This window comes from Moschus berezovskii, chromosome 17, assembly GCF_049115385.1.
Source record: "Moschus berezovskii isolate FMDL1 chromosome 17, NW_MosBer_1.0, whole genome shotgun sequence".
Taxonomy (NCBI): domain Eukaryota; kingdom Metazoa; phylum Chordata; class Mammalia; order Artiodactyla; family Moschidae; genus Moschus; species Moschus berezovskii.
The window spans coordinates 5,590,728-5,615,887 of NC_142476.1; the positions used below are offsets into that span (position 1 = coordinate 5,590,728).

At 39.9% G+C, this 25,160-nt stretch overlaps 1 protein-coding gene across 4 annotated transcripts in view; it reads right to left on the reverse strand.

Annotated features, from left to right (window-relative positions):
- Positions 1-25,160, reverse strand: part of RBBP5 (RB binding protein 5, histone lysine methyltransferase complex subunit) — a 44,810-nt gene that overhangs the window by 4,852 nt on the left and 14,798 nt on the right. For 3 of the 4 annotated variants that reach the window (XM_055420048.2, XM_055420047.2, XM_055420049.2), the window contains 12 exons: positions 24,344-24,369; positions 23,385-23,557; positions 17,142-17,282; positions 15,914-16,076; positions 14,690-14,799; positions 13,402-13,521; positions 13,161-13,314; positions 12,992-13,063; positions 11,934-12,051; positions 5,815-5,884; positions 5,214-5,443; positions 4,289-4,480 (listed from right to left, as the gene is read on the reverse strand). In XM_055420048.2, the coding sequence (XP_055276023.1) occupies positions 4,289-4,480; positions 5,214-5,443; positions 5,815-5,884; positions 11,934-12,051; positions 12,992-13,063; positions 13,161-13,314; positions 13,402-13,521; positions 14,690-14,799; positions 15,914-16,076; positions 17,142-17,282; positions 23,385-23,557; positions 24,344-24,369 (1,569 nt within the window). The remainder of the gene's footprint in view (positions 1-4,288; positions 4,481-5,213; positions 5,444-5,814; positions 5,885-11,933; positions 12,052-12,991; positions 13,064-13,160; positions 13,315-13,401; positions 13,522-14,689; positions 14,800-15,913; positions 16,077-17,141; positions 17,283-23,384; positions 23,558-24,343; positions 24,370-25,160) is intronic. The other variant, XM_055420050.2, reaches the window with a different exon arrangement.

Sequence of the window (25,160 nt, forward strand, 5' to 3'; positions counted from 1 at the left end):
TTTGTGGGGAAGGAAAGTCCACAAAGCACTGAATATGCAAATACTGTACACCCATCAGACTGAACTGATCTTTAAGGATGGTTCAGCCTCAGCCAGTGAGGATCAAGATTCATTTCTTAGTTATCTGGTAGAAAATCCACAATGACAGCATGCTGCTTCTTCACAGAAAACCTCCAAGATATGGAAGAATGTGACACATGAGTTTTTATTACCTCAAAGGCCTTGGGGAGCCACGCGAAAATCAACAGCATGTGTTAGCCAGCCCCTGGGCCCTCCAAAATGGTACTGGATGAAGCCCCACCCAAAGAAATCCACACAAAAGATACGATAGGTTGTCTTGAAATGGAGACCTCTGATGGCCCACTACAATACTCAGTGTCAGCACTCTCCCCCCAGAGTCACAGTTTTCACAAAGATCCACACAGCAACTAGTGGCTAAGGCCCTCTAAGGAAGGGCTGGCACTAAACTACAATGCCCCTTTGAGGCTTTTTAACGATCCTGCTTCTCAGCATACTCTGCGGTTTTATCTGGCCATTTCAGAGATTTCCACAGAGGAAAAGGCCAAGGAACCAAGGCAAGAGAAGAAGATGGGAAGAAGGAAGTACAGATTATACAAGCAAGTATGCAATGTACACAATCATGTCGTTCTTCAGTTGCTCAGTCCTGTCCGACTCTTTACAACCCCACGGACTGCAGCAAGCCAGGCTTCCTTGTCCTTCACTATCTCCCAGAGTTTGCTCTTGTCCATCGAGTTGATGATGCCATCCGACCATCACATCCTGTCGTCCCCTTTTTCTCACCCTCAATCGTTCCCAGCATCGGGTTATTTTCCAATGAGTCGGCTCTTCACACCAGGTGGCAAAAGTATTGGAGCTTCAGCATCAGTCCTTTCAATGAATATTCAGGACTGATTTCCTTTAGCATTGACTGGTTTGATCTCCTTGCAGTCCAAGGGACTCTCAAGAGTCTTCTCCAGCACCACAGGTCAAAAGCATCAGTTCTTTGGTGTGCAGCCTTCTTTATGGTTCAGATCTGTATATGACCGCTGGAAAAACGACAGCTTTGACTATACAGACCTTTGTCCGCAAAGTGATGCCTCCGCTTTTTAATATTCTACCTAGGTTTGTCACAGTTTTTCTTCCAAGGACCAAGTGTCTTTTAATTTCATGACTGCATTCACTGTCCACAGTGATTTTGGAGCCCCCAAAATACAGTCTGTCACTGTTTCCCATCTGTTTGCTGTGAAATGATGGGACCAGATGCCATGATCTTAATTTTTTGAATGTTGAGTTTTAAAAGCCAGTTTTTTCACTCTCAAGTGCCCACCAGAGCAAGACGCAGTTTCCCCCACAGTCAGTCCCTCCCATCAGGAATCCTGCACAAGTCTCTAATCCTCATTCATCAGAGGGCAGACAGAAGAAATAAGAATTTTAATACCATGGCCCACAGAATGAGAACCACCATCACAGAAAACTAACCAAAATGATCACATGGACCACAGCCTTGTGTAACTCAGTGAAGCTATGAGCCATGCCGTGCAGGGCCACTCAAGATGGGTGGGTCAGGGTGGAGAGTTCTGACAAAACCTGGTCCACTGGAGAAGGGAATGGCAAACCACTTCAGCATTCTTCCCTTGAGAAGCCCAAACAGTATGACTGAGAAGCTGATAAAACGTTTGCAGTAATCTAGGGCAGTTCTTTTGTCTGTGTTATAAGACAGCATATCCTCACTCTGGCCTTGTTATGTACAAGTTTCCCTTAGTCCTTTTAAAGGATGAAGCCATTAAAATAGCTGCCTCTATTTAAGGCTGACCAACTGAAGTGCCTAATAACAATAACGTAGAAAATAAAAATCCTGTCTGAAGCACCCTGCTATTTCAAGACACAAGTTTTAGCCTTTAACGAGGTTTTAACCCTCTTTTAACCTTGTCAGCTAAGTGAGTGGTAATAAACTCCTAACAGGCCCTTGATAATGATAACCACTCTTGCTACAAGGAGCTCTGAAATGCTGACATGTACTAACACTATGTATTTTACAGCTACCTCAAAATTTCAAGGCAGTATTTTGAGAATTTAAGGAATAAAAGAACCTGTTCATATAAGGCTAAGTAAACTTTGAAACATTCTGATTTTCAGTGTTATTTAGATGTTTTTGAAGCATAGCTGAAAAACACCACTGCTCTTATATGCTGAGCTATAAAACACAGAGTACTTCACGGGACCTTTGACAAAAGCCCAAGCTGGAAAATGCCAAAAATATTTAGTTACTATTAATGACCATATGAAAAATCTGGTTTTTAAAAACTTTAAATGGTTTATTTACCATATACTTGGTATTAAAGAGCAAATGGTTAATTATATATAGATTCTGAAGATGCTGGGAAACTATGTCAGAGTATTTAAATTAATTCAACATGTCTGCCAACATTTTAAATCATCTTGAAGCAATTCAGCTTTTGGGGCCAGGGAAACTGATTTAAACTTTAGTTTCTTCTGTAGTAGCATCAGCTTATGCAAGAAATGGGTTATGGATGGATCATTTTTATTTAGTCAATTACTGACCTGCAGTCTTTGTTAGAAATACCCATATAACTTGTTCTAGGTAATTTTTAAAATATATAGACACGGCCCTAAATGAACTGAATGTGAGAGATGATAAATCAGTAGAGTACCATAAATACTGTTGTTGGGGAAAAAATGCTAGTGCTCTAGTGGTATGGTGTAGAACTAGGAAAGTCTAGTGAATCTGAGGGGGGATACTCAAAATGATAAGTCACTGAGTCTGTTTCAGCCTCTCTGTAGAAGAGAATTCATGTTCACAATGATAAACTGGCTTAAGGAATTCTGGTTTGCATTCGAGTGCATATCATCACATTTGGATTAACACAATTAAAATTTTTAATATGGTGGAAAAATCCCCTCAATTATAACCACTGATATATTGTTAGTCCTGCCTCTGAACTTACAGACCTAGCCACAGAAAACTGAGACTACTGTGTTAACTAAAGCAGTGCCTAAAAAAAATAAGTTTCCAAAACCCAACAATGTTTGAGTAGAATTAAATCCTAAGTTGATTATTATTTTCCAAACAAAAGACCCTTTAACCTAGAGTCACAGGTATTTGACAGGAAACTGAAACTGTTCTCCATCCTCCAATAAAAATCCCTCAAACCTATAAAAGTGAGAAAACTCAGTAAGTATCAAGAAGCTTAGGTATTAAGAATCTACAGTTTGTCTTTTGGATAATCTCTTGTAAAAATCTCATCTTCTTCCTTAACATGACAGTACTACTAACAACTCCACCACTGTTTCTAGAACACTGAGAGAGAGAGAAACACCAGGTCTGGGGTGCGAACAATTTGAAGACAGAGAAAAAAGATGATCCAGTTAAAACAGTCAGCGGCTGCATAAAGAAGCTCGTATCTCTGGTTATCTACCTGGATCTTTCACTTGAGACAAAGCAAAACAAAAAACCAAGGAGCAAACACAGATGAAAATATTAATTAAACCAGGGGTCTCACCCTTTTTGGGGTCATGGATTCCTAAAGGAATCCTGTGAAATGTACAAGCATCTCCCCCACAAAAATATTCACACAATATTTTGCACATAAGATCAAGGGAATGGAGAGCCCATGAAATATAGTTGCAGGCCCAAGTTAAGGGCCACTGAATTAAGCCAAATCTGATTTAGCCTGCCCTTGGCAGCAGCTTGAAACTCAAAGATCTTCTGCCACTGGGGAAAAGGAGGGAAGATGTTTGGGAAGTAGTTAGGCACAGTAGGACTTTGGGATGTAAGAGAGAGCTAGACCAGGCATCAACATTTAGAAATCATTCAAGTGTAGCAGGTAGTTAATGCTGTTATAAAGAAGTTTTGACGGGGGAGAAAAGATCAAGGGAGCGCAGATCCCTGAGACCCAGTTATGGACCCAAGGTTAACAGCCACCGAGCGAAGCCAAATCTGGCTGAGCTGCCCTTGGCAGAGCTTAAAGCTCAGAGCATCATCGGTCACTGGGGAGAAGGGTGGAAGGGAGGAAGGAATGCTGCAGTTAAACGGAGTCAGGGGCTGTGCAAAGCAAGGCCACGAGGAAAGCCAGACAGTGCTCCCAATGTGTCCTTACCTGTCAAGGGCTGGCTGAGCTGCCCTTGGCAGAGCTTAAAGCTCAGAGCATCATCGGTCACTGGGGAGAAGGGTGGAAGGGAGGAAGGAATGCTGCAGTTAAACGGAGTCAGGGGCTGTGCAAAGCAAGGCCACGAGGAAAGCCAGACAGTGCTCCCAATGTGTCCTTACCTGTCAAGGGCTGGCTGAGCTCCGCCTGCACTTTACCCTTCGCTGATCCTTCCAGAGGTAAACCTCTGTCCCCTTTGTAGAGTTTCGGTTTAAATGGAGAATCTTTCTCTTTACCTTTTGATCCTTTAGGCCGGCCTGCTTGCTTCTTCTTGGATTTGCCATCCCCCTTCACACCCAGTAGTGGATGGACTTCTGTAAAAGGACAAACAGGCATGGAAAGGAATCCACATGTCACCCCAACCAAGTACATGCAAGCTGCCTACCCATGAGCAAAGAGTTTTGCTCTTGTGTCCCAAGTCCACTAGCACAAGAAGAAAAGTTTGCTTTATTTATTAATTATAATACTACAAAAGAGCAGCCATTACATGAGAAATAGTTGCTTGACCAAAAGGCACACATAGCCTATATGGTTCATACCAGGTTACAGCAGCTCCAAATAGAAAAGGGAGATCAAAGACCCACTGATACTTTATCACACAAGCCAAAACAGGAATGCACATGTACACACTGGCACATGAAAGCAGAAAGTGAATGGGCTTTGGAACTCTGCAGATCAGGCTAAGAATCCAGACTCTACCATGTCATTAAAAAGGGTTCTAGAATTAAGACCGGCCAGGTCTGACCAGTAGTGATACTTTACCACCTAGTGAGAATTTGGGAGGAGTGGTAGAGGAAGCCTGATATTTAAACAAACTGATGCAAATGTCAGAAGACTTAAAGCGTGTTATCTTAGGAAAAGTACTGACGGCAGAATCTCCCCGTTTTAAAAGAGAAGTGAAAGCAGTTAAAATTGTTACACAGCTGTAAAACAATACAAAAGACTCATGGAAAAATTCCTTTAAGGGAATATCACCCAGAAAGGAAATTACCAGGTTGTGCTGGAGAGTGGGTCTATCAGGTGAGAGAGAGGAAATGCGGTCCTTACCATCATTTGGTACTCCTTGCAGTTCAATATTGGTTGTTTTGGGTTTCTTCTTAGGTGGCTGGGACCCATCTGCTGAAGACTGCCTCTTCTTCTCTGAACTAGCCCCTTCGTCCATCAAGGAGGTTTGGACTGCATCCGGTGGGGGGCCATAAGGATTTTCTTCTGGGTCTTCTACCTCAGGGGCAATGGGTAAATATAATAGAGCCTTTGAATCTTCCAGTTCTTCATCACTATTTGGAACAGGATCAGAAAAGGGATAGGAAAAAAGAGGAGAAAGTTGCTTAAACCATGAACCCTTCCTCTAGGGCAAAATCATCTAACCATAAGCAACAGGTACAGACCTAAAATTTCATGGAAGCCAAGATGGATAAAAGAAAATGAAACAATATGATAAAATCAGTAGTAAAAATAAATGGCATAAAATTAATTACTTTACTTCTTTAAGATTTTCTATCAAGGGAGAATGGAAGGGATTTCTTGCACAACACAGGAGTTAAGTCTTTGAGCCTAAAGGCAGACGGGACTGAAGGACAGTGGGGACTGAGCAGCACACCCAGGGACTGAAGAGGAGGCGCACCCTGAGGCCTGTCCTCCAGCTCACCTGCTACAGAAGGCCGCAATGGGGTCCACGCTGGTGACATCCACTTCCTCGTCCTCTGCAGCGTCAGCCCCTGCAGGGCAGAAACACAGCAGAGCATTGAGAAGAAGTGGAAAACGGCTTTTTACATGCAGCTTACGATTTTCATAAACTGAAATCCAGGAGAAACAAAGGAGGAAGATCAGGCATTTCATTTAACTTAGTCGTTTGGCAAATACAAGCTGAACTTCCACCATATGATAGACACTGGGAATATAGCACTGCCCCAGAAAGTTGGGAACAGTTTTTTTGTAAAAGCCCCAGCAGTCTAACTGGGGAGACAGAAACAGATAATTTCAGTTCCACAATGTGAGTGCCACAATAAAGGCATGTGCAATGTGCCAAGGAGATGGGAAGAAGAAACAACTTATGCACAAGTTTGGGAAGCTTTCCATGCAACACAATCCAATAACACCAATACAATCCAAAATACCCCATAGTCCTGACAGTCCTCCAAGACACCTGAGGCACACAAGTTACTTAACGTCACGAAAGTGAGGACCAGCACCTTCGAGCTGGAGAGGACTAACCTCAGTCCCAGCTCCCTGACTCCTGGCACCATCAAGAGGCCCAGCAGGCAGTGACGGTGCCAACAGGGCACGTTACGCTTTCACACACACAAGCCCAGTCAGATGCAAAGCCCCGTGCTTAGATACTAGGGGCTACAAAGTGACATGTTTATTCTCAAGGTGTTTCCTATTCAGAAGTTCAGAAGCCAGGAGAGGAAAATAACAACTATCACGATCTATTACAAGAGAACATTTGAATGCTCATTACGACCCAGCCAATATCGTGAGCCCTCTACATGAACTGTTTCATTTATTCCCCACAACCCTAAAAGGCAGAGTTTTTACAGATAAGGAAGTTCAGGTTTAAAGAATAAGTATTCTGGGGGGGTGGTCCTAAGATGGCGGAGGAATAGGACGGCGAGACCACTTTCTCTCCCACAAATTCACCAAAAGAACATTTGAACACTGAGTAAATTCCACAAAACAACTTCTGAGTGCCAGCAGAGGACATCAGAGACCCAGAAAAGCAGCCCACTGTCTTCAAAAGGAGGTAGGAAAAAATATAAAAGAAGAGAGATAAAAGAGGCAGGGACAGAGATCCATCCCAGGAAGGGAGGCTTAAGAAACAGAAGTTTCCAAACACCTGGAAACACTCACTGGCGAGTCTGTGGCGAGTCTTGGAACCTCAGAGGGCCACATAACCAGGAGGAAAAATAAATAAATAATTAAACCCACAGACTAAGTGCCCAGTGGCAACTCCCAGGGGAGAAGCGGCACAGATGCTCGCATCCGCCACTAGCATGCGGGGGCTGGGCAGGGAGGTGCAGGCTGCATTGCTTAGAGTGAGGACCAGGCCTGAATGCCCCAAGGGCAATCTGAGGGAACTAATTTGAGATAGCAACCCAGACATGAAAAGTCCTAACCTAAGACACTGCCAGGCCCCCTCACAGAACAAAGGACTGAGCAGAGCTAGCCGGCTGCAGACCGGCCCATTCCCTGCCAGAGACAGGCAGGGGAGGGCAGTCAGAGCCAGAAGGGGGCAATGGTGGCCCAAGAGAGGCATCTTCTACCAAACTGCAAGCAGGCTTCATTGCTAACCAAGACTTCTTGGGATTCTGGATGGTCAACATCCGCCAGGAGGGTTGCAACCAGAGATCAGCTCCCCATAAGAGACACACGGCACACCTAGAAAACCGAGCAGCAGGGACGGGGAAGGCGGTAAGTCGCAGCCTTCAATCGGGGCAACCACGCTCACCAAGAACCTAGTCACCTGAGCTGCTTGGACCTGGGAAGGGCACAAAATGCAGGCCCAACCAAGTCTGCGCCTTTGTGGATTACCCGAGAACCTGAACCTGAGCAGCTTAGACCTGGGAAGTGCATGCAAACCAGGGCCTGCCTCAGACAGTTCCCAGCAGAGCAACCTAGAGCCTAAAAAGTGTAGGCTGGGAAGCACACACACCATGAGCGAGGGCAAACCCAGTGTGGCCGAGACACTGCGAGCACTCCTCACACACGCCAGTTATTTGTTTGCAGTGTTCCTCCCTCCCCACAGCATGACTAAACAAGTGAGCCTAAAAAAGTGTCCACCAGCGCCCCCTTGTGTCAGGGCGGAAATTAGACACTGAAGAGACCAGGAAACAGAAGAAGCTAAAACAAACAGAGGGACCCGCCTTGGAAGTGAAAGGTGCAATACATTAAAGCCCTGTAGTTAGCACTGATTTCATAGGAAGGGGCGTATTGATCTTGAGAAGTATAAGCCGGATCAAGGAACTATCTGAAAACGAACTGACCTCACACTGTCCACAACAACACCAGAGACAGTCCGAGATATATTTTTACTATTATCATAAAAAAAAAAATTTTCAAGTCCTCTATTACTCCTTTAATTTTCATTTTTATAACATACTATTACTTTGCAAAAAGAAAAAAGACCCTATTTTTTTAAAGCAAACTTCTTATATATATTTTATAATTTTTCTTTGTTTTTTTCTTTAATATTGTATTTTTGAGACTCCAACCTCTATTGTAGATTTTTAAGCTTTGCTTTTTGGTGTTTGTTATCAATTGTGTACCTTTAAGAACCCAATCCTCACTACCCACTTTCACTTGGGAGCGAGATTACTGGCTGAACTGCTCTCTCCCTCTTTTGACTCTCCCTTTTCTCCACCAGGTCGCCTCTGTCTCCTCCCTCCCCCTTCTCTACCCAGCTCTGTGAATCTCTTTGGATATTTCGGGCTGTGGTGAACACTCAGGGAACTGACTACTGGCTGGATCTGTCTCTCCCCTTCTGACTCCCCCTCCTCTCCTCCTGGCCACCTCTGTCTCCCTCCTCCCTCTCCTCTTCTCTGTGTAACTCCGTGAACCTCTCTGAGGGGTCCAGACTGTGGAAGCACACAGGGGAGTGATCACTGGCCAGCCTGCTCTCTCCCTCTGATTCCCCCTCCTCTCCTCCTGGCCACCTCTGTCTCCCTCCTCCCTCTTCTCTTCTCTGTGTAACTCCGTGAACCTCTCTGGGTGTCCCTCACTGGGAGAAACTTTTAATCTTTAACCTAGATGTTTTATCAATACTGCTGTATAAATGAAGAAGTCTTGAGGCTACTGTAAAAATAAAACTGAAAACCAGAGGCAGGAGGCTTAATTGCAAATCCTGAGAACATCAGAGAATTCCTGACTCCAGGGAACATTAATCAATAGGAGCTCATCAAACGCCTCCATACCTACACTGAAACCAAGCACCATTCATGGGCCAACAAGCTCCAGAGCAAGACATACCACGCAAATTCTCCAGCAACACAGGAACATAGCCCTGACCTTCAATATACAGGCTGCCCAAAGTCACACCAAACCCACTGACATCTCAAAACTCATTACTGGACACTTCATTGCACTCCAGAGAGAAGAAATCCAGCTCCACCCACCAGAACACCGACACAAGCTTCCCTTGATAAGCCCAACCCCACCCAGAGCGAGGAAACTCCACAATAAAGAGAACTCCACAAACTGCCAGAAGACGGAAAGGCCACCCCAAACACAGCAACATAAACACGATGAAGAGGCAGAGGAACACTCAGCAGTAAAGGAACAGGACAGATGCCCACCAAAGCAAACAGAAGAGGAAGAGAGAGGGAATCTACCTGACACAGAATTCTGAACAATGATAGTGAAAATGATCTAAAATCTGGAAAACAAAATGGAGTTACAGATAAATAGCCTGGAGACAAGGATTGAGAAGATGCAATAAAGGTTTAACAAGGACCCAGAAGAAATAAAAGAGTCAATATGTAATGAATAATGCAATAAATGAGATCAAAAACACTCTGGAGGGAACCAACAGTAGAATAATGGAGGCAGAAGATAGGATAAGTGAGCTAGAAGATAGAATGGTAGAAACAAGAAACAGAGAGGAAAAAAGAAAAACGAATTAAAAGAAATGAGGACAACCTCAGAGACCTCTGGGACAATGTTAAATGCCCCAACATTCGAATCATAGGAGTCCCAGAAGAAGACAAAAAGAAAAACCATGAAAAACTACTTGAGGTGATAATAATTGAAAACTTCCCTAAAAGGGGGAAGGAAATAATCACCCAAGTCCAAGAAACACAGAGAGTCCCAAACAGGATAAACCCAAGGTGAAACACCCCAAGACACATATTAATCAAATTAACAAGATCAAACACAAAGAACAAATATTAAAAGCAGCAAGGGAAAAACAACAAATAACACACAAGGGGATCCCCATAAGGATAACAGCTGATCTTTCAGCAGAAACTCTTCAGGCCAGGAGGGAATGGCAAGACATATTTAAAGTGATGAAAGAAAGAAACCTACAGCCCAGATGACTGTACCCAGCAAGGATCTCATTCAAATATGAAGGAGAAATCAAAAGCTTTACAGACAAGCAAAAGCTGAGAGAATTCAGCATCACCAAACCAGCTCTCCAACAAATGTTAAAGGATCTTCTCTAGACAGGAAACACAGAAAGGGTGTATAAACTCAAACCCAAAACAACAAAGTAAATGGCAGCAGGATCATACTTATCAATAATTACCTTAAATGTAAATGGGTTGAATGCTCCAATCAAAAGACAACGACTGGCTGAATGGATACAAAAACAAGACCCCTATACATGTCGTCTGCAAGAGACACCCCTCGAAACAAGGGACACATACAGACTGAAAGTGAAAGGCTGGAAAAAGATATTCCATGCAAATAGAGACCAAAAGAAAGCAGGAGTAGCAATACTCATATCAGATAAAATAGACTTTAAAACAAAGGCTGTGAAAAGAGACAAAGAAGGACACTATATAATGATCAAAGGATCAATCCAAGACAAAGATATAATAATTATAAATATATATGCACCCAACATAGGAACACTGCAATATGTAAGACAAATGCTAACAAGTATGAAAGGGGAAATCAACAATAACACAACAACAGTAGGAGACTTTAATACCCCACTCACACCTATGGATAGATCAACTAAACAGAAAATTAACAAGGAAACACAAACGTTAAATGATACAATAGACCAGTTAGACCTAATTGAATCTATAGGACATTTCACCACAAAACAATGAATTTCATTTTTTTCTCAAGCGCACACGGAACCTTCTCCAGGATAGGTCACATCCTGGGCCATGAATCTACCCTTGGTAAATTCAAATAATTGACATCATTCCAAGCATCGTTTCTGACCACAATGCAGTAAGATTAGATCTCAATTACAGGAGAAAATAATATTAAAACTTCCAACATATGGAGGCTGAACAACACTCTGCTGAATAACCAACAAATCACAGAAGAAATCAAAAAAGAAATAAAAATATGCATAGAAATGAATGAAAATGAAAACACAACCCAAAACCTTTGGGACACTGTAAAAGCAGTGCATACCTCAAGAAACAAGAAAAAAGTCTACTAAATAACCTAACTCTACACCTAAAGCAACTAGAAAAGGAAGAAATGAAGAACCCCAGGATTAGTAGAAGGGAAGAAATCTTAAAAATTAGGGCAGAAATAAATGCAAAAACAAACAAAAGAGACCATAGCAAAAATCAACAAAGTCAAAAGCTGGTTCTTTGAGAAGATAAATAAAATTGGCAAACCATTAGATAGAATCACCAAGAAACAAAGGGAGAAAAACCAAATCAATAAAATTAGAAATGAAAATGGAGAGATCAATAAGAGACTATTATCAGCAACTATATGCTAATAAAATGGACAACTTGGAAGAAATGGACAAATTCTTAGAAAAGTACAACTTTCCAAAACTGAACCAGGAAGAAATAGAAAATCTTAACAGACCCATCACAAGCACGGAAACTGAAACTGTAATCAGAAATCTTCCAGCAAACAAAAGCCCAGGTCCAGATGGCTTCACAGCTGAATTCGACCAAAAGTTTAGAGAAGAGCTAACACCTATCCTACTCAAACTCTTCCAGAAAATCGCAGAGGAAGGTAAAATTAGACTAAGTGCTGAAATGAATTTTTCAGCACAAATTAAGAATGAGTACTGAGTTAAAACAATCATTTTTCCTTTGAGAAAAACTATCTGCAATTGAGAATTATTACCTGTCTGTTCAGGCTCACTCTTATCTTCATCTTCAATATCAAACTCTGATTCCCTTTCTTCGTATTCTACATTTTCATCCAATTCTTTGAAGTCTGGCGCAAATGCACTCCAGTTTTCCTATGCCACAAATAAAATATACTACTTAACCATATGAGAAAGCAACAGTCTGTAATCTAGACATTAATAACATGAATGAAAGGCTTGGGCATTAAGAAGCTCAAAATTCTGAGATCAAATCTGGCAGGTAAAAAAAAATTAGGTATCTATAGGTTTTACTATCTTAAGGCATTTCCTATCTTAAACATGCCATATTATTAACTGCAATTCTTTCATGAACAATTGTATTCTTTAAAATATTTTTAATGATTTTAAAAATGACTTTACTTCTTTATTTGGCTGTGCTGGATCCTCACTGCTGCATATGGGCTTTCTCTAGTTGTGGCAAGTGGGGGCTACTCTTCATTGCCGTGCATGGCCTTCTCAATGTACTGGTTTCTCCTGTTGCAGAGCACTGGCTCCAGAGCTTGGGCTCAGAGTTGTGGCACAGGGGCTTAGCTGTCCCACAGCACGGGGGATCTTCCCAGACCAGGGATTGAACCACTGGCCCCTGCCTTAGCAGGTGGATTCTTAATCACTGAACCACCAGGGACGTCCTTAATCTTTTTAAGATGTAATTCTGAGGTAAAATGTTAAGTTTTCTTATGAGTACATGTATTAAAAACATAATTAATGTTTTCAAAATAAAACCAGATGCAAAACAGAATCTAACTGAGCTGAAAATAGGAAAAGCACAAGAAAGCTCTATCTCAGATAAGCAGCAGAAAAATATACCAGGAAGTACCCTAGACTTTCTCCCTGAAAACAGAGCTAGTAAACTGCCTTTCGACCAAGACCCTCCTATTAAAGTAAAACTAGATGCAGGGAACTATTTAATCAGGTTAGAAGAATCATGTGGAAAAGAAAGCAAATAAAGTAACTTTTGTCTCACTATTTGCTAGGGTCATTGATACAGAAAGAGTATCTAGTTTCAAAGCAGTTAAACCAGAAAAATACTTACTACTTGATTTTGTGCCCAGATAGATACCACTCCACTAGAAATGGATGCTATGATGGGTCGAACAGGATGCCACTAAATTTTAATGAAGCAAAGAAAAGTCAGTTCTAAAAATGAATCCAAGATTTTCTGTGTTACATAAGTAACAGCAGCAGCCTCTCATCCTACTTACAGCTACATCCAGGAGGAGCTCTCCTCTGGTCCCGTGGAGAATCTTCACCAGGTTGCCAATGCTCTTCTCCCAGATGTACAGGGCATGCTGCCGGGCTGACCCTGCCACTATGTACTCCCCATCCCCAGAGAAACAACATTTCTTCCATGGGGTCCTGAAGACAAAGAAAGTACCAAAGGAGAACCGGAACCTGACCCCAGGCAATGAATGAGCACATTTTCATCCAGGTTATGACACATACCTATTCACCAAATCCTGTAATTTCTGCATGGGTTCAGGCTCTCCATCTCTTCCACAGGTTAAGATTTCTCTACCATCATAAACTCTGATTATTCGATCTGCTGTGTTAATTAAAAAGCAACTACAGAAAGGATAAAAATATCAACACCAGAGGTCAGAAATCTGTTCCTGTTAACATTTTCCATGACTACCAGTTACTAAGAATACCACAAGACAGCTAACAAATAAGGAAGAGAATGAGTGAAAATCTAAATAATGGACTAGACTACTTATGTACCTACTTGTCAACTTTCAAGCTAAAATATAATGTGAAGTGAGAAAATGCTTTCTATCAGTGCTTCCTGTGTAATTCCTGAACCCTATATGCACCAGTTCAGTTCAGTTCAGTCGCTCAGTCGTGTCCGACTCCTTGCGACCCCATGAATCGCAGCACACCAGGCCTCCCTGTCCATCACCAACTCCCGGAGTTCACTCAAACTCATGTCCATAGAGTCGGTGATGCCATCCAGCCACCTCATTCTCTGTCGTCCCCTTCTCCTCCCAGTACTTGACTAAAATCCAAAACCTATATATTGAAACCAGTTTCCCAAATTTACAAGCTTACAGTTAAATATATATAAATACTTCATTTCTCTGGCCTATTTTAGTTACAGTGCAATATATTCTTCTTAATGAGTTAATAAATATATCATTTGGATTGCCCAATTTTTTAACACTGGAAGTGTTGGAAATCTGTCTAAAATACAACTTATTTTACCACTTTCTTACAGACTTCACTAACTTTTTCTGAATTCAAGAGAAATTGAACATGAATGTCTTCTAAGTGTGGAAGGTGATTTCTATACAAACTAAAGGGACCGTTACTTCTCTTAATGACAACCTGTTTTCTTCTTGTTTCTGCTGATATCTACTTCTAGTTGGGTAACCAAACTCACTAGAAAAACATCTGAAAGTAAGAGGGTAAATAAGTTTCACATAAGTAAACTGCATATTCAATTACTGTGTGAATTCTGTAGCATCAATTCTGATTACAATATAATAAATAGTTCATCTCTGCCCAGTGTTTACCATGTGCCAGGCATTTTGGTTCTATGCTCAGACCACTCAGACACCTTTTCTGTAAAGGAACTGCCTATGAACCTCCAGTAAGATGTGACTGCTGGCTCAATGCAGTAAATTTTACAAACTTAAGAACCAGACAGTAACAGTTTCTGTAACTCTGACTCTCAATGTATTTCTGTGTTCCGCTCACTTTTAAAACTGTCTCTAAAGAGACAGGCCTCACTCACCTCCCCTTCCGGGCAAACTCTATAGACTTAATGGCTGTGGTATTGCTTGTTCCCGTTGTTACTCTGAAGGAAGCAACAAGATCCTGAGAATCGGTTTTTAGGACCAAAATCTAAAGTTTAACAGAGAAAAAAATATGTAAATATTCTGATAATTTACAGTAATTAGATATGGCTTCTGTTTTTAAAACTGGGCAAAGACTGGGTGAAAACCTAAGTATCTCTATTCAACTTGCTTTTACTTCTTCAATTAAAGACAATGTCTCAACCTAAGCTTAAAAGATGGTGTTTAACATTATCCACAAGAGACAGAAAGTGGAAGCAACCCAAGTATCCAGAATGTGACATATACATACAACGGAATATTATTTGGATTTGAAAAGGAAAGAAACTGTGACAACATGTGCGACAACATGAATGAATCTTTAAGGACATTATGCTAAGTGAAATAAGCCAGTCACACACAAAAAATACTGATGAGTTCCAAATTCACAAAAATAGAAAGCAGGAAGATGGTTTCCAGGGGCTGAAAGGGAGTAAGGACTAGCAAGTCATTTAATAAGTATAAGGTAAGTGCGAGATGAAAAGAGCGCTGGAGAGAGATGGTGGTGATGACTGCACAGTAACGACGCACTTCATACTGCTGAGCTGCACACTTAAGAATGGTTATGACAGGAAACTCTAAGTGCATTTTACCACAAAAATACGCACACAATGACACTCTCTTAAGTAGCCACACTAACCGATATGACCCAGTCAAAAAGGAAAAAAAATAAAAATGCATGGAACTCAAACTCTAAAAAGTTTGAAAAGGATCCTAAAACTTACTTAACCTTTTTTAACCTAACTTCTTACTATACAAAACAACAGATTAAAGTGGCCTAAATTATACAATACTTTCAGACCAAGATATCAGACATTTTGTTAGCAATATTCCATTGATGATTTTTAAATTTTATAATTTAGTAATGGCCCTTTACTACTAGCATCCAGTAAAGGCCCTCCATCCTCTTCTATATCCAATACTCTGTGACCACTCTAAATCCAAAGAACAGAAACTAAGGCATGTGACAACAGGCTGCATTTGCCACAGGCAGGAAGCACACACACTCAGTCCAGGGATAAAAGAAATTTCAAAGAAAAGAGAACAAGTAAACATGTAATGAGCCAACACACAGGATGACTGATGCTTACTTATTTCACCAGCTCCTAAGCTTCCAGGCTTACCTTGCCTTTTGCATTTCCTGTATAGATATATTCTCCTCGCCTATCAAAAGATGCAACCACGTTCAAATCGGAGTCATCGTCTACGGGCAGAACGACATGTTTGGAATCTGAAAGGGTCAACATGACAGGAGCAGATTTCATGGGACACACGAGAACCTTGTTCCTGTTTAAAAATATGAATAGTACATTGGCAGTTGCTATGGTATCAGAAAGCTGACTCTCTGCCCTTTTTCCCTAATTCCTGTCCACTACCCTCATCAACCTATCCAGACCAAGGATATTTAAAATAGTTGAAAAAGACTAAACTCTAAATTTCTAATAATAGGGAAATGACTGAGTAAAGTTATGGGATCCTACCTTGACAAAACAAAATGTAATCATTAAAAACAAATATGAAGATGTAGCAAACTGGTAAAATATGTATGAAAAGGAAAAAGCAAAACATCAGTTAAAACTATGTAAAAATACAAATTTGTGCACACCTAACATAGACAAGTGCTTTGTGAGCTATGAAGCACTATATAATAAGCTTTAAACTTACTGAGAACTTAACGAAAAGAGCGCCTAGAGAAATGAAAATAAGTATACCTCAGTAACTGAATGGTGGTAACTACATAAACAGGAGAAGGCAATGGCGCCCGCTCCAGCGCTCTTGCCTGGAGAGTCCCAGGGACGGGGGAGCCTGATAGGCTGCCTCAACGGGGTCGCACAGAGTCTGACACGACTGAAGCGACTTAGCAGCAGCTACATAAATACAGTTTTTAAAAATATTTTATTTATTTGCTGTGCTGGGTCTTAGCTGCTCCATGTGGAATCCAACTCCCTGATCCCAGGACCCCTGGCATTGGGAGGGCACAGTACTAGCCACTGGATTTCCAGGTAAGTTCCTTAAATGTAGTTTTCATAATGAACTGTTTCCAGTATTAAAGAAATTCAAATAATTGAGGGAAAACTCCAGGTCAAGAACAGTTATTATACTTATTTCTATATTTACCCATTTCAAAGTTTTAATTATTATAAGCCAGTCTTTAATTGTAAACTACTACAACAGTATCTTTAAAATCTTTTCAGAACCATCCAAGACAGAAAAATTCATTCACGTAGAAGAGGTTTGAAGAGATGTGTGCTTTTACCTCCTGAAACCTTAAACTGAAATTACCATGAGCTCAGAGATAATTTAGACAGAATTAGACCCGCCCCATGAAAGAAAAGCTCAGATTAAACATACTGATCTCGCGGATGATACTGGACTTTTAAGATGGGTGAAGGGAATCGAAACCTCTGGTCGCAGTCGCCTGAAAGGACGTCCCACTGTGACACTATGTTATCAGTGGAAGCGCTCACGAGCTTATGACCATCTCGACTCCAGCTGAGAAGGAAAAAAGGGTAACTTAGCACATATTCTAAGTTAAAAATACCATATCACCCTTACAGATAAAAGTGCATGAGTGACACTTATTGCCCTAACTCTATGGGTCACCTATGTTTCTTCTTCATTTTTTAAACATATACTCAAATCTATAAGCTTTCCTAACACTAAGCAATAAATAAGAATGTTTTCATGACATCTTCATATCTAGCAACAGAAGCTCTTAACAGTCAAGATAACAATTCAAGTGGCTCAGTGAAAAAAGAGACTCAAACATTTTAGAAGAGTGTAAAAATCAGCAGGCCCTTAAGTGTTGATTTAACAAAAACAGCTTTTCTTCCCCTTGAAGGCAGAAGGAGTAGTTGAATTTTCTGAATTTGGCCCTGCAATAGCACCATCATAGTATGAACTAAACAATACAGATAGGTATCTATTATTTAAAAGAATTAAGAAAGAAATTAATTCCTCCTGCTAAGTCTAGTTAAACATCCTGGACATTATACAGAAAACTAAAAGGTAAAGAAGAGCCAGACTGGCTAGGTACTGTAGGATCTGAGGAACAACACAGCAGTGAGATCCTTAGATTTTCTTTTTGCCTCATATATCCTGGACCAGGTGATGGAGACGTCAACAACCGAGTAGCGTCAACTGGTACACACAATGAGCACACACCCTCCCGGAGAGTCAGAGGACAACCAACAGACACTACCATAGAGGTAACACAGGTATTAGGACCTAACAAACATTTCAATGCAGCCACCATTAAAATGCTTCAGCAAGCAATTACAAACATGCTTGGAACAAATGGGGGAAAAAGAAATCTCAGCAAACAAACAGAAGATGACCAAATGGGAATCTCAGAACTGAAAAATATAAAAACCGAAATTAAAAAAAAACAAACCAACTCAAAAGATGGGTTCAGCAGCCAGTGGAAAAGAGGAAAGAATCAGTAAACTGGAAGACAGAATATAAAATCCCCAATCTGGACAAAACGGAAAAAAATGCCATGAAAAAAATGAACAGAGCCTCAGGGACCTGTAGGACTATAACAAAAGATCTAATATCTAATATCCATAGCATCAGAGTTCTGGAAGGAGAAAAAAAAGAAAGTAAGGCTTAAAAGTATTTGAAGAAATAATGACTGAAATTTTTTCAAATTTGACAAAAAGATATAAAACATACAGATTCAAGAAGCTAAGCAAACCTCAAAGAAGATGAATTCAAAGAAATCCACTCCAAGACACAAATTTCTGAAAACTAATGGCAAAGAAAAAAGATCTTGAAAGCAGCAAGAGGAATGACATCTTACCTATGAGGAACGACAATTCACAGGACAGCAAATTCTGCATCAGAAACCATGGAGACCGAAAGGAAGTGACATGTTTTCAAGTGCTGGAAGAAAAGACGTGCCATCCCCAATTCTACATCCAGACAGTAACCTTCAGAAACAAAGAGGTGAATCAAGACCTCTGTCACCAGCAGACCTACCCTAAAAAAATGGCTCATGGAGGTTCTCTAAGCAGAGAAGAAATATCAGATCATTGGGAAAGAAAGAAGAAATCTTAGAACATCAGGAAGAAAGAATAATGAAAAGTGTTTAAAAAATTAAATATTTTTTCTCAAGGTCTGATGTTTGAAACAAAAATCCTAACACTGTCTTAGGTAGGTATCAATATACATAGAGGAAATGTTTAAGACAATTATAAATAAAGAAGGGAAAGAGGTAAAGGGAAAGTTTCTATGATACTCTTAAACTAGTGAAACGTCAATGTGAGTAGACTGTGATAAGTTATGTATATATAATGTAATATCTAGCAACCATTAAAAAGCTATAGAAGCTATACAAAGAAATAAACTCAAAGGAACCCTAAATGAATCTTTATTCAAATTCTGCAATGAATAGGATTTGCTACTTAGGAACTTACAGGAGGCAACACAGTTCCATGGTTAAGTACACAGGCTCAAGTCAGATTTATGCTCAAGCCTAGACATTATGACCTTTCGAGCTGTGTGGTCTTGGGCAAGTTATATAATTTTTCTCATTTATAACATGGAAATAATAACAGTATCTGCAGACAAGAGAATTAAAATTAATGCACGTAAAACTTAGTCTGGAACAGTAAGTGCTGAAAAACCATTATTTATATCAGAGACAAAATAAATGTATTCCCAGACTTGACACTCAAGGCAGAGAAAGGCAGGAGTAAACTGAGGAAGTGTGTGTGGTGGGATCGAGCTCAAGTCTGCACACAAAGGACTCAGGCGCCTCTCCCACCACCTCTAGAACACTCCCAGTCAATGAGAGGACCTTTCTGGGGAGTGTGAACCTAAAAAGGAAGATGCCTACAAATGTGGTAACTTGAGGGTTGGTAACAAAAAGGTCAATGGTCCACCCAATTTCAGTGGGTGAAGGGAGGGTAAGAGGGTAAGAGCCAAGACTCACATACACTGTAGTAAGAAGTCATGAGTAAGGTCTTGAAATTAAACTAAGAAGAATATGCATAAGTACTTTAGAAATATTAAGACAAATATCAAGAGAAACAAACCAAAAGAACGTAAGTATGCCGGGAACAGGAGAAGACTGGGAACTGGGAAAGGGAAGAAACAAGGGACAGCAGCTGTCCGAAGCGCCGCAGGGCAATCTCAGTACACCACAGAAGGTGAGCTATGACTCCACCTTTCCTTTAAACCCTCAGCATTTTAGTGACTTTTTGTTTTACAGTAGGCTTGAATTTCTATTGTAATAGAGGGAATTAACAACACACTTTTCAGTTCCAAATTCAGTAAGTTCAAGAGCGAGGGATTCTCATACATTCTCACATCTGACAATACTGTTTCTTTCCAAAAGACAGATAGGTCTTGGAGTCTTAAATATCGTTTTTTCTACCTATCCAGTGGCCCCCATCCGGTGCTTGAATATCTTCTGCAGCAACTGTAAGAAGAAACAGCAAGCCCAAGAAGGGCCAGTCCCACTGCTCAGTTCTTCCCTGGGCAGTCCGTCCCATCCGCGGGCACTCTGCTTGGGGGCTCTTCTCTATTCTAAGCTAACACTTGCTTCCCCACAGATTCCACTGTGTCTACGAGTCCGGCTGCTGCTGCTTACGTCAACTTTTCTGTGTCGCACATGTCAGTTCTTTAATAGTTGAAGACAGCTATTATACCTATCCGAAACTCCTCTTGGTGAAATTTTCTTAGTCCTTAATAAGTTCAAATATTATACAACAATTAATATATAAAGTCATATTCTAAATGAGGCTGGATCAAAGAAAAATGCAAAATGTGTGTAATTACTGACCTTAACTCTCACGTATAAATGTATTTAACAAAAATCAGGGAACAGTTACGATGCACACATACCAAGTAATACTATACATATGTACACACACACATATATATATCAATACAGAAAAACATCTACCATATATTAAGTGGAAGAGAAAGCTATAAAACAATGTTTCCATTAAAAAAAAATACACATTTACTTGTGTATCTATATTTTAATATGTGTGAGAGATACAGATAGATCTTACAGGTAAAAGATATATTTCTTTCTCTAATTTGGGCTTCCCCGGTGGCTCAGATGGTAAAGAATCTGCCTGCAATGTGGGAAACCTGGGTTCGATTCCTGGGTTGGGAAGACGCCCTGGAGGACAGTATGGCAACCCACTCCAGTATTCTTGCCTGGGGATACCTCAAGGAGTAGGCAAGGGGCTTTCATTTTTTACTCTAAATACTCATACATTGTTTGAATGTTTTAAAGTTCTTAATAATCAAGTTCTGTGACAAAAAATCTTCACCAAGATACCCCACTCATCCAACAAGTACCCACATGTCTACTGTATCCCAGGTATAATGCTAGAAGCTGGGAACACAGCAGTAAAACAGCAGACAAGGTTCATGTATCCACACCCCTTACCATATTCCAGGGCAGACACTCATAAACTACGTGCAACAAAGCACAACAGCAGACACACAGCTGTGACTCACTGTGCCTCCCTCACACCTTACATGAACACCTTCATCCAGGCAGGGAGCCTAAGGGCCATCATCTCACCTTCTCAACCCCGCTTACACCCTTCATCCAGCCGATGCCTGTGCCCTCTCATCTCTCCCGTCTCCCACATCTGTGCCGTTCAGCGCATTCCCCCTGCACCCATCCTCATCCCCTCCACCCCAGGCCACTGCACTCCGAGTTTCACGTGCCGTCCTCTTGCCCACACGCTGCTCCACAGATCCTTCTAAAATGAACAGCGCACAGTGTCGCCCTTCTCCCTGCAGTGCAGAACCACCGGGCCAAGACTTCAGTTCACAGGGCGGCACGTAATGTGCTCCTCGGAGCGCAGTTGACCCTGGCAGCTGCCCTACCACATCTTCCACAGCACAGTCCAGCGAACCTGAGCCACTGCGGTTCCTCCTGTCACCATACTCGTACCAAGCTGACGTGCTTCTGTCTGCAGAGCTGTCTGCTTGGAATACACCTGGGAAACACCCACTCATCTTACAAGTCTGAGTTAGAAATCACCTTATCTTTGAAGCCTTTTCTGACCACTATTCTTCTCCAATACAATTGATCATTTCCTCCTTTGCACCTCTGCCTCCACTAAATTTCAAATGTAGTTCTTATGTAGGACCTACAAACCTTTAGTACTTGTTTTTGTCTCCCCAAAACCCTAACCTTTACCCTAAATGCTTAAAACAATACCTGGCACATAATTCATGTTCAATGTTTGCTGAAGAAATGATTGTATGCAAGAAAAACTTTTATGGGCAAAGACACTGACTAAACACTACACAGCAGAGAAACAAAATGATTAAGCAAACTATGGTTTATCTACCAGAAGATACACAGCCATTAAAAAAAGTTCTTAAAGGCTACACAAGCAGGAAAATGTCTGGTGTTAATGAGGAAAAAAGAAAAATATAAAACACAACACACAAACTTTGCTTTAAAAAATATGTAGCAACAAATCAAAGTATTTACAGTAGTTATATCTGAGCGGTAAGACTATGAAAGACAGCCTTTCTCCTTTGTACTGCATTCATATTTTCTTTAATTTTCTAAATATTATTATTTTATAATAAAAATACGAATAATTTAAGTGGCAGCACTTCTAAAATTAGACTGTGATGAATGATAGCTGCACAACTTTGAAAATATAAAAAAGTGAAATGTACATTTTAGTTGGGTGGATGCTACAGCACGTATTATACATATCTTAATAAAGCTGATAAAAATCTACGTATCTATTTAAATCTTTATTGCAAAATCACAATAATAAAAAAGAAATAAAATGCAAAAGAACCAGAAAGGGCCTAAGAAATTATACAGGCCAGTTCTCTCATTTTACATTTTAGAGAAAAGTTCTGGCCAAAGCTGCTGATTCATTAGTGGCCAATCCTAGACTGGGATTCAGGCCTCCTCCCAAACCTTTATAATACCACTTTATAATATATTATAATTTATATAATATATAAAGCTTTATAATACCACTGCTGCTTATATTTAGGCCAAAAGAACAATGTTGGTTTAATAAAGCTAGACCTGATAAGGCGTTTTTGATCCCAAGCTCATTTAAAAGAAGCGTTGCCCCAAAATAAAATTTTCGGAAAGAAGCAGTCCCTAAGAATGAAATCAAAGGGAATTTATTTAATACCTGATTTCAGCTCAATATTTTTGATAGAAAGCCTTAATAACTACAATTCAACAAAGGAACAGGCATGTTTGTGGTCATTACAAGGACAAGGCTGGACACCTGAACTTTCAAGCTTCCCTCCTAACCAAGATGTTTTTATTCTAAATGAAAAGATCAATATCACAAATAAGACTACAGCTGCAATCTGCAAATGTCTCATTTCAGTACTGCGGTATTCTCAGACAGAGCCTGACACTGATCCATATTACAATGAATTTCTCCCCACAAAAGTGTTCAACATCAGCATGAGTTCAACCTTTCTACAAGCTATTATTGAAACTATGTTACTAATGGCCAAATACTTAGAACTTTAAATATTAAAATTTATCTAATGAGATTGGCAATTATATAGTTACCATTTATCCCAATTTAATTCATATTTAATACATTTAACTTTAAAACTCCTTACCATAAAGAACAGACTGGATGAATGTGTGCACTAATTATTTTAGCAATGCCTCTTGTCAAGAAATCCCAGATGACGATTCGACCATCATTACAGCCAACTGCAAGCAGTGTGCCCCACCTGTTAAAGGTGCAAGTCAGGGCCATGCTGATACAATCCAAAGTTCCATCAGCTTCCTAAAAATTAAAATGAAGGTAAGAATATAGACAATAATACCCAGATATCCAAATCATTTCTTAAAGGTTTCTCTAACATCTATGCTACTTCTTTTGAATTTAAACTATGATACATACCAAAATAATCTATGTGTGTTCTTTTATTTATTAAACTAACCAAAATGGAGAAATATTTAAAAAAACTAAAAGAGAATTTTTAGAAACAGATATGACCAATCCTTTATATTACTGCTATGACTTTATATAAATTCTCCAGAAGGCAATTAGGCAAAATAAACCAGGATTCACAAAGAGTCATCTTATTGATCAAGCAATCATAGTTCTTGAAATTTATTCCAAGAAAGATAATCTATTAATAAAACAAAACCCCTAGGAAAATCAAATAAATTTATATTAATATCAAGCCATTTAAACACTCCAAGTATTACAAAATAATTTTACATTTTAAAAAGTAAAGCACACTTACAGTATACATATTATTATGTAAAAACACTGATCAACACTATAAAAATACACAGAAAAAAACATTTTCATACAGGTGATAGTACTGCTTGTGAAAAATGTTTTAATCAAAGTCTTTTTTAAATTTAAAGGGAAATGAACTGTAAGATTTACAACATTGAGATTTCCAACCAATATGAACTGTCTACCTCCCACCCTGTTCAAAATTAAACTTAATGCTTCTATTATCAAAGAAAAAAAAGATGAAAATGTAGTTTTCACTCTACTCAAACATAGAAGATAGCGAGTTACCATGTTTCTAAAATCACAATATTATACTCTTACCTCTGGATAATTCTGCCCAAAGGACTCTGCAACAAAACAAAGAGAGTTGGTGGAAAATGTGCAGCATACCAGGAATCCTACAGCACACTGTGTACAGAGTGGCCTGCAAAGTGTGGGTGGGGAACTGGGGCTTGTGCAGGGACCCCATGAGGTCACACTGATTTTCATTATATACCAACACAGCACTTGCCTTTTTACTCTCATTATCTAAGTTTACAGGTAAGTTCTACTGATGCTATTCAAGCTGTGAAACACTGGGAATATAGAATCCAGCCAACTTCTATCTAGGCAAACATTAAACAGGTTTGTAAAAATGCAAAACAATACCTCTCTTCTCACTGAATATTTTTTGTTTTGAAAATAGTTATTTTTCATTAAAATGTTTTTAATGTAAACATGTAATGGTGTTTTACAGTTACTTTTATATAACACACTTTAAAGCATAAATTAGTCAAGTTATCTTAAATCCCAACTACTCTTTAAACCCTTCATTAACAGCAGTCAACCAACAGGATTCATCTCCAGTACAAACAATAGCACTTAGGCTATAACATCATTTGGTAGTTGGTTAAACACATAATTCTCTATATTAATTTCTCCAGCAAATGACATTTTGATACACACATCTCTGAATGTGTTTCCTATATTAAATTTGGCATTTACACATAGTATAAATTTTTTCTAAAAAATGTTTATTACTAATGTGTAAATGCCAAAATTACAGTTGCTATGGTTTTTCCAGTAGTCATGAATGGATGGGAGAGTTGCACTACAAAGAAAGCTGAGCGTCGAAGAACTGATGCTTTTGAACTGTGGT